Source organism: Nansenia antarctica (genome assembly GCF_963989245.1).
Source record: "Nansenia antarctica genome assembly, chromosome: 18".
In the NCBI taxonomy this organism is placed as follows: Eukaryota; Metazoa; Chordata; class Actinopteri; order Argentiniformes; family Microstomatidae; genus Nansenia; species Nansenia antarctica.
This window is the reverse complement of record NC_137691.1, coordinates 18,136,349-18,146,348: the sequence shown is the minus strand read 5'-3', so window position 1 is coordinate 18,146,348 and position 10,000 is coordinate 18,136,349. Positions and strand designations below refer to the sequence as shown.

General features: G+C 47.2%; 1 protein-coding gene across 2 annotated transcripts in view; it reads right to left on the bottom strand.

Annotated features, from left to right (window-relative positions):
* The window catches only part of LOC308173352 (guanine nucleotide-binding protein G(s) subunit alpha-like), a gene marked incomplete at both ends in the record, with an annotated part of 32,197 nt that overhangs the window by 2,793 nt on the left and 19,404 nt on the right, over positions 1-10,000 (bottom strand). For both annotated transcript variants that reach the window (XM_080548363.1, XM_080548364.1), the window contains 3 exons: positions 5,291-5,349; positions 5,599-5,672; positions 5,814-5,868. In XM_080548363.1, the coding sequence (XP_080404489.1) occupies positions 5,291-5,349; positions 5,599-5,672; positions 5,814-5,868 (188 nt within the window). The remainder of the gene's footprint in view (positions 1-5,290; positions 5,350-5,598; positions 5,673-5,813; positions 5,869-10,000) is intronic.

Here is a 10,000-nt window from a genome sequence, read left to right as displayed (position 1 = left end):
GTATTGTGCGGTAGGTGCGGGAAAGTTCATAGCTCAGCGTAGGAAGCTCTGATCGACTCGGGGTTGGTCTCTCTACGTGTTCAGGAGACCCAGGCGCATAAAGCAAACCTGGCTCATGTCTCTATCACAAGCACAGCCCGAGCTATGCGCGACTGACGCGAAGGGGAGCAGAATATGGCCGGGGACTTTTTGATGGGTAAAACATGTTACCTAATAGATATCACCATGAAACTTCCCCAGTTGATTACTTAGATTGAGACAATCATTTTTTGTATTACAAGTTTTCAGAAATGTTCTGTTTAAATATGCAAATGATGTATTATCTACTTAAAATATGAGTTAATTTGCATATCTTTAAAGAACATTTGGACCACAGATTGGATAAAGACAGTAATTAATTACTATACATCCCTAGATTATTATTTGATGTGATAGACCTTGTTGGACCTTGTTGTTGGTAGTTTAATACCTTATCCCCTCTTAAAGTATGGACTGCTGTCATTTAAAATGTGTGTTAGCCTACGTTCTGTACGGGAGTGGACCCGAATGCAGGACACTGAGGCGGAGGCAGATGAACAGTTACATTTATTTAGCCCACAAGGCAGTGAAAGCTGTAGGTGTATGGAGTCCGGTGGTAGGTGTGGTCCAAAATTGGGAGATGTTTTCTGATTTCTGCCGCCCTCAACAAAGTTCTCCATAAGTCCAGGTTTTGGGGTGACACCAGGTTTGAGTTGGAGTCATCATCAGAGCAGTGGATGATGCTGTCCATGATCAGAGCAGTGGGTGATGCTGTCCATGATCAGAGCAGTGGATGATGCTGTCCATGATCAGAGCAGTGGATGATGCTGTCCATGACAGAGCAGTGGATGATGCTGTCCATCATCAGAGCAGTGGATGATGCTGTCCATCATCAGAGCAGTGGATGATGCTGTCCATGATCAGAGCAGTGGATGATGCTGTCCATGATCAGAGCAGTGGATGATGCTGTCCATGACAGAGCAGTGGATGATGCTGTCCATGATCAGAGCAGTGGATGATGCTGTCCATCATCAGAGCAGTGGATGATGCTGTCCATGATCAGAGCAGTGGATGATGCTGTCCATGATCAGAGCAGTGGATGATGCTGTCCATCATCAGAGCAGTGGATGATGCTGTCCATGCCGCTTTCTTGGCAGGTTGCTGCTGCATTCACCTGAAGTTGGATCCATCATTAGATCCATTAATAATAATAATAATAATAATTAATTTAATTTATATAGCGCTTTTCCAGGGCTCAAAGACGCTGACAATATAGGACACACATGGGGAGACACAAAAAACAACAAGCAACCACAACAAGTAACATGGAACAGAGAGTCAGCGAACGGGGAGGGGGGGGTGGTGTAGAGTCCGGTGTTGATGTTGCTGTTGGTGTTGATGTTGATGTTGGTGTTGATCATAACTTACACTTACTGCTGATGATGTGGGTCTCTGAAATAGAGGAATACATCTAGTTTGACATTAAATTACCAACCTTATTCTAAACTAAAATATTGTCAGGGTGCAGTAATTGGGGCAGATCTCATTACAACAGAGGGGCTACAAACAAGGAATCTTCTGTAAATTTAATGTAAATTAAGTTACATTAATATTACTACAATATAAAACCCTGTCTCAAGCCTGGGTACACAACAGGCTACTTTGCTAGTTTAGCTAGCTAACTAAAGTGTTATTAACTATAATAATAATGCATTTTATTTGTATTGCACTTTTCATTCAAAAGAATCTCAAAATAAATCACAAAAATGAACACAGTTCAACAGTCAAAGGCCTGTCTTAAAAGAGTCCAGGCTCTGTACTGCCCTTAGCTGGCTAGGAAGGCTGTTCCACAGGCTCTGTACTGCCCTTAGCTGGCTAGGAAGGCTGTTCCACAGGCTCTGTACTGCCCTTAGCTGGCTAGGAAGGCTGTTCCACAGGCTCTGTACTGCCCTTAGCTGGCTAGGAAGGCTGTTCCACAGGCTCTGTACTGCCCTTAGCTGGCTAGGAAGGCTGTTCCACAGGCTCTGTACTGCCCTTAGCTGGCTAGGAAGGCTGTTCCACAGGCTCTGTACTGCCCTTAGCTGGCTAGGAAGGCTGTTCCACAGGCACGGCGGAGCCGAACAGAAGGCTCGGTCCCCCATGGTGCGGAGCCTGGTATTGGGGACCTGGAGGACCAAACTGTTTGAAGACCTGAGGGTGCGGGTGGAGGTTTGTGGAGTGATGAGTTCTTGTAGATAGGGAGGTGCGTGTCCGTTGATGCATTTGTGGATGAGAAGAAGGACTTTGTAGTCAACCCTGAATGAGACAGGGAGCCAGTGTAGTGAGTGTAGAACGGGGGTTATGTGCTTGTATTTGTGGACTCTCATCAGGATCCTGGCAGCGCTGTTCTGGATGTATGGCAGCTTCTGTATGCTTTTGCCAGGAATCCCGATGAAGAGCGGATTGCAGTAGTCAAAGGCATGGACAAGTTCTCTGCATCTGACAGGGTTAGAGTGGGACGGAGTTTGGAAATATTTCTGAGATGATAGAAGGAGGTTTTGCACAGGTGTTTTATATGGTCACTGAAGGTCAGGTGAGGGTCAAACCTAACCCCCAGATTTGAGACTGAGGAGGAGAAGGGGATGACTTGACCCTCGAAGGGGAGCTGTGATATGGGCGAAGACTGAACCTGGTGTGGGGTGCCAACAAGAAGAGCTTCGGATTTGTTACTGTTTAACTGAAGGAAGTTGTTGTTCATCCATGCCTTTATCTCCTCAAGACAGGTGGTGAGACATGACATGGCTGCAGAGGGGCTTGGGGCAGTTTTAATGTAGAGCTGTGTGTCATCAGCATAACAATGGAAAGACATCCCATATCTGGTGATGACACGACCGAGGGGGAGCATGTAGGTGATGAAGAGGATGGGGCCGAGAACCGACCCCTGTGGAACACCACAGGTAACAGGGAGAAGTCTGGACTTGCATCCTCCCAGTGAGACGTATTCAGTCCTGCCAGAGAGATAGGACTGAAACCACTTCAGTGCAGAGTCTGAGAGTCCAATGGTGGTGTAGAGGCGCTCTAGGAGGATAGTGTGATCCACCATGTCAAATGCTGCTGTCAGGTCCAGGAGGATGTCATTAGCAGTTCATTCGTCACCCTTAGCATAGCCGTTTCTATACTGTGGGCTGAGCGAAAGCCTGACTGAAATCTTTCAAACAGGTTGTTGTGTTTGAGGTGATCCTGGAGTTGGGAAGCAACTTCCTTCACTAGCACCTTGGACAGGAAGGCAAGGTTGGTGTATGACTTGAGCAGAGCAGTGGGAATGGGGTCCAGGGCGCAAGTGCATGATTTCATTCCTCTAAGGATTTCCATAATGTGGCTCTGTTGAACCTCTGTGAAACATGGGAGAGATGGCAAACTCCCAGGCGAGGGGTTGGTAGCAGAGGGAGACAGAGAGGAAGAGCTGGGCATCAGAGAGCGAATGTTGTTGACCTTGGATCTGAAAAAGTCAATGAAGCTGTTACATCGCTGCTCTGTAGCCTCAGTAGTGGGAGATGGTTGTGGCTTCAGGAGATGATTTATGGTAGAAAAAACTAGCTAGCTAGTTATAATAATAATAATAATAATAATAACTTGCATTTATATAGCACCTTTCAGGGAACCCAAGGTCGCTTCGTTATCTAACCAGCTATACATTACCACTAACTCTAAACTAGCTTGCTAGCTAAAGTTACCTGAGGTAACTTACCTCTAAATATGGATCTGGCTGGGGCTAAGTTAATTTATTTGAGGAGGTAAACACACACTTTATTTGTTTTAAGCACTTTGTTTTAGATTTTTATTCTGGAAAACTATGTAAATTAATGCATATTTTAAGTAGATAATGTATCATTTGTATATTTAAACATACAAATTCAGAAAACAATAAATGTACCCATCCATGGGTTTGACCTTTCATCTGACTCCGCCTCAGTGTCCTGCATTCGGGTCCACAAGTCCCCTGCCATATTTTGCTCCCCTTCACGTCAGTCGCGCATAGCTCGGGCTGTGCTTGTGATAGAGACATGAGCCAGGTTAGATTTATGCGCCTGGGTCTCCTGAACACGTAGAGACCAACCCCGAGTCGATCAGAGCTTCCTACGCTGAGCTATGGTAACTTTCCCGCACCTACCGCACAATACCTCCGGAAAACCGCAAAAAGTAGGCATTCATCGGTAGGGGGTAGGTGCGGGAAAGTTACCATAGCTCATCGTAGGAATCATTGATCGACTCGGGGTTGGTCTCTACGTGTTTAGGAGACTCAGGCGCATAAAGAACATGAAAAGGCTCATGTCTCTATCACAACCACACCACAGCTAGGCGCGAATCATGCGAAGGGGAGCAGGATATGGCAGGGGACTTTTCTAGGCAAAACTCGGGTTTTGAAAAAAGCACTCCGTACCTTTACGAGGTGATAACTACTAATAAGCTGCCAATCCAAAAGGTCTATCATATCAAAACATAATCTAGGGATGTATAGGAATAAGAAAATCACATCTAGGATTTGCCCAGAATTTGGTAGTGAAATGTTCAATTTGGGGGTTTGGCCCAAGGACTATAGGGACTGTGTACTTTTCTTTGAAGGTTTCATTTTCTGTAAACAGTACAATGATGTGCTTTGCCAAAAACGCAATATTTTGGTCTCATCTGTCCTACAGGACGTTCTCCCAGAATGATTTGGGCTTCCCCAAGTAAGTCCAGTCTGGCTTTTTTATGTCTCTGTGTCAGCAGTGGGGTCCTCCCGGGTCTCCTACCATAGCGTCCCATTTCATTCAGATTGCGACGGATAGTGCGACCTGACACTGTTGTACCCTGTGCAGGTCAGCTTGAATTTGTTTGGAAGTTGATTGATTAGGTTTTTTATCCACCATCAGAACAATCCTTCGTTGCAATCTTTCATAAATGTCCATGTCCAGGGAGGTTAGCGACAGTGCCATGGGCTGTAAACGTCTTGATGACATTTCGCACAGTGGACACAGGAACACACAGGTACATGGATCATTTTGTACCAGTCAATTTTTGGAGTTCTGTGTGGAATGATATCAGATTTGGCTTTTTTTCTCAGCTTTTTTTGTGTTGTTCCACACACACATGTCAATACCAAAGCATTTTATAATCGCAACAATGTTCTGGGAAAAGTGGTGGATTATCTGACAGAAGTGACAGGGGTGCCATTATTTTTGTCCATGACTGTACATGCCCACAAATAAAGACAATGTCATATGCGACAGTGGAAATACGGGAAGGGATGTACCGTTAAAACACTGAATCCACTTCCTCCGTTCATCCCTCTGTCCTCCAACGTCAAACATACTGTGAAGAAGAAAACAGACAATGAGACTCAACATGACAAGAGTTTGTAACGCCTGTCGAGGGACGGATGTACAGTACGTTGCCTACATAGCTAACTCTGATGTATTTACATTGATGTGTAACCAGATATGTTGATTAATGTATACTGTACCTGTCCACTGAACTGCTACATAAAAAGTTATTCACTCAACAGTTAGCTAGGGCATTTAGTTGATAGCCACAAACAAACAACTACTATTCAAAACGTACTGAAAATTGACTTTGTCCACTTGGAATCTTGTCTCAAAGATCCCAGAAGTGAGTACTCTGCATCTCAACAGGTCCTGCGAGATGACATGGAGAGATGACATGGAGAGATGACATGGAGAGATGGACACAGATTAACAACAAGGTGTTTACAGGTTATAGAAGTTGTCATTATTCTCTAAAACATATTGATATTCTTCCTGTTGTGGCACACGTACCTGATCAGTAGGACTGTAGTCGATCTGCTTCACGATATCAATCTTGTCTAGAAAGCTGTGAATGGTGAAAGAGGAGGCAGGGTGTATTACATTTGTCTGTCAAAGACAACATATGAGACGCATTGTATTCACGCAACAAATGAGGTAAACAAATAACAAAATATAAACATGGAATTCTGTCCTTGACCTGAACATGACCAAATCCCATAGAAACTCCCGAAAGGGACAGTTAAGTAATCAACAATGATCTAATCAGCATTAACATATTAACCTCCTACTATAAATACCAGGACCTTGATGAGGCTGGCCACATGTCGAGGTGTCCTTGGGCAAGACACTGAACCCCAAATTGCTCCCAATGAGCGGCCCCGGCAACTTGCACGGTAGCTTGCCGCCATTGGTGTGTGAATGTGTGTGTGAATGGGTGTGCGTTGTAAAGAGCTTTGGAATAAGGCGCTATATAAGTCAGTCCATTTACCAGTTTTATAAGTTAAACAGTTAAAACTGCAATAGGCCAGCATTTCCGAATATCTGTCTTTCAACAACTCGTGCACCTAAAATGTTGTATTTGTGGGAAGAAATTGGCCACCCCTTATAGTTTGCCAAATGTCAAATGTAAAAGCAACCAGACCAGATACATTCCCAAGCTTTAAGTAGATGACACAAATGGGGGGATGACTAATTAGTATGGAAGTATGTCATTTCAAACTCAGCCACAGCAGCTGGACAGAAGGACAGACAGAAAGACAGACAGACAGACAGACAGACAGACAGACACACAGCCTAACCTAGCCTCGACTAGCGCCACCCTGTTTGGCTTGACAGTCAGACAGAGAAACACAGAGCATCCGGGAAAGTCCAGACTAGACTTGACTGACTGGGTAAGAAGGACAAGGAGGGTGACAGCAGAGTGACCAGTATAAAGCAGAAGAAGAGGTAGAGAATCACTTCCACAAACAACCACCAGAGGGCGTCTCTTTTTTCCTCAGTCATAGAGAGATCAAAGAGGCTCGCAGTCTGAGTCACCAGCAACCAGTTTGCTCTGTCAGACTCTGTAGGCTAGTCAATGGAGCTGCTCTAGTAGTAGACACAGGAGGAGGGGGGGGGGGGGGGCGGGGGGCTTATCTTAGTGTTAAATGTTACAATGTACGCTGCTGTTAAACCATGAAACGTGTTTAAGGTGAATGTCGAGAGCTGACCGCCTCTCCGAAGGTGACTGAGGTGTATTTCCAGAGACTTGACAGTGAGACCGGTCCGACCCTCTCTGTCCGAGGGGCCCTCCTCCCCCACTATACATGTGAACCTGGACCCTAAGTGTGGACTGGCTGCCATTGGCCGAGGCGATTGGATAGAGGGCCTTGCTAGACGGTGTGACAAGTCTAACCTCACACACACACACACACACACACACACACACACACCATGGTCATACAGGTTTCAATATAAGAGCTGTGTGTGTGTGTGTGTGTGTGTGTGTTGTCCCTCCCAGATAAATCAGATGATTAGTCTGCTATGTGAGAAACAAGGCAGAGCATTGCAGCTCATTTGCACGGTGAGGGCAGAGGGGGGGGCGTCTCCCGGAGCCCCTGCTGGAGACATGTAGCTGTGTGAGGAGTGGGGACCCCCCCAGCTCCTGCTGCTGCTAACCTGCTGCTTCATGCCCCCCCCCTCCCACCCACCCACCCACCCTACAATGGAGAAACAGTGCTCTGCTGCCTCTCAGGGCAAAGGTATGTAACCCCCCCCCCCCCGACCCGAGATCAGTAGGAATGTGACATGCAGGGGTGAAATGTGACAGGAGGGCTGCAGGTCACACACAGAGGGAGAAGGGGGGGGGGGTTTGGTCGGCTGGAGGGTTGTTCACTAAACACAGGCTGTGTTCTGAATCGGGTACGACACACTAAATACCTGCGTACTGCGTGGAGAGCATGTACGATGTCATGTGTGGGATTGCGTTTTTTTGGACAAATACAAATACAACTTCCTGGTCTTTCAAGCATATGTGGCAGCCACTCGTACTTGTTATGATGACGAACTAGTACGCAACTTCAAACACAGCCACAGCAGCTGGATAGAAAGGCAGACAGACAGTCAGACAGACAGGCAGACAGACAGACAGACTAGCTTACCAACCTCTCTTGGCTGGATAGACAGACACACAGGAACACAGAGGGACAGGCAGGTAGACAGACAGATAGACACAGACAGACAGACAGACAGACAGTTGCTCAAAACAGATCGATACTCCAAACAGACAGACAGACAGACAGACAGATAGAGACAGACAGACAGACACTCAAGACAGACAGACACTCCTCACAGACAGACAGACAGCCAGGAAGGCAGACAGACAGACAGACAGCCAGGCAGGCAGACAGACAGACAGACACGCAGGCAGACAGACAGGCAGACAGGCAGACAGACAGGCAGACAGGAAGCAGACAGACAGACAGGCAGACAGACAGGCAAACAGGCAGGCAGACAGACAGACAGACAGGCAGACAGGCAGACAGACAGACAGGCAGGCAGACAGACAGACAGGCAGACAGGCAGACATACAGACAGACAGGCAGGCAGACAGACAGACAGACAGGCAGACATACAGACAGGCAGACAGACAGGCAGACAGACAGACAGACAGACAGGCAGACAGACAGGCAGACAGACAGGCAGACAGACAGGCAGACAGACAGGCAGACAGACAGACAGGCAGACAGACAGGCAGACAGACAGGCAGGCAGACAGACAGGCAGACAGACAGGCAGACAGGCAGGCAGACAGGCAGACAGACAGGCAGACAGACAGACAGACAGACAGACAGACAGACAGACAGGCAGACAGGCAGACAGACAGACAGACTAAGCCTAGTGCCTCCTCTCAGGGCAGACAGACAGACAGACAGACATACTCTCTCAGGGCAGACAGACAGACAGACAGACTCTCTCAGGGCAGACGGACAGACAGACAGACAGACAGACAGGCAGACAGACAGACTCTCTCAGGGCAGACAGACAGACAGACAGACAGACAGACAGACAGACAGACTCTCTCAGGGCAGACAGACAGACAGACAGACAGACAGACAGACAGACAGACAGACAGACCGACAGACAGTCCTCTCAGGGCAGAGAGACGAGGCTGTTCTCATACCACAACTGCTGCCTCTGCTCTGCTGTGCCCAGGGCCCAGTCCAAACACACACGGCTCAATTTTAGAATTTCTCACTATTAATAGAGCCCGTCCAATAATAACCTCTCCCGCCCTGCTAGTCAAACCAAATAATAGTGCTCGCCCCAGTAACAGATTGGTCTGAGGCATTATTTATAAAAACCTGGAGTAGGCTGGTTATATCGGTCGCAGACTGACATTTGTCCTAGGAATACATTTCGCTTCTGTCGTTCTAAAACTGAAAATGTTCTGCACCAAATGTGTTCCAATTATAGCCGTTTGTGTGGCCTGACTCATAACAACACAGAGATTGAGGAAACTGAGATGACTAAGAGCCGAGAGCAGAAGGCCAGAACCAGAACAGCACCAAAGCGTGATCGTGTTGCCAGGCTAAGGCATCTATGATCACACTGGCTGTCCTGGCAGTATGCTGGAGCGTTAGCCAGTCTGTATTACACTGGCTGTCCTCCTGGCAGTATGCTGAAGCGTTAGCCCGGCTGTATTAGCACTGCAAAGCCATTAACACTCTCATTACAGGGGTTCTGCTTCAATGAAAGCATCAGTAGATTACACGGATTGAGGGATTGGATATGCCTTCACCTTCACCAGGACTGTTTTGACTTTGGCATGGGGACAGACAGACAGACAGACAGACAGACAGACAGACAGGCAGACAGACAGACAGACAGGCAGACAGACAGACAGACAGACAGGCAGACAGACAGACAGACAGGCAGACAGACAGACAGACAGGCAGACAGGCAGACAGACAGACAGACATCTTCACCAGGACTGTTTTGACTTTGGCATGGGGACAGACAGACAGACAGACACAGACAGACAGACACAGACAGACAGACAGACAGACAGACAGACAGGCAGACAGACAGACAGACACAGACAGACAGACAGACAGACACAGACAGACAGACAGACAGACAGGCAGACAGACAGACAGACAGACATCTTCACCAGGACTGTTTTGACTTTGGCATGGGGACAGACAGACAGACAGACAC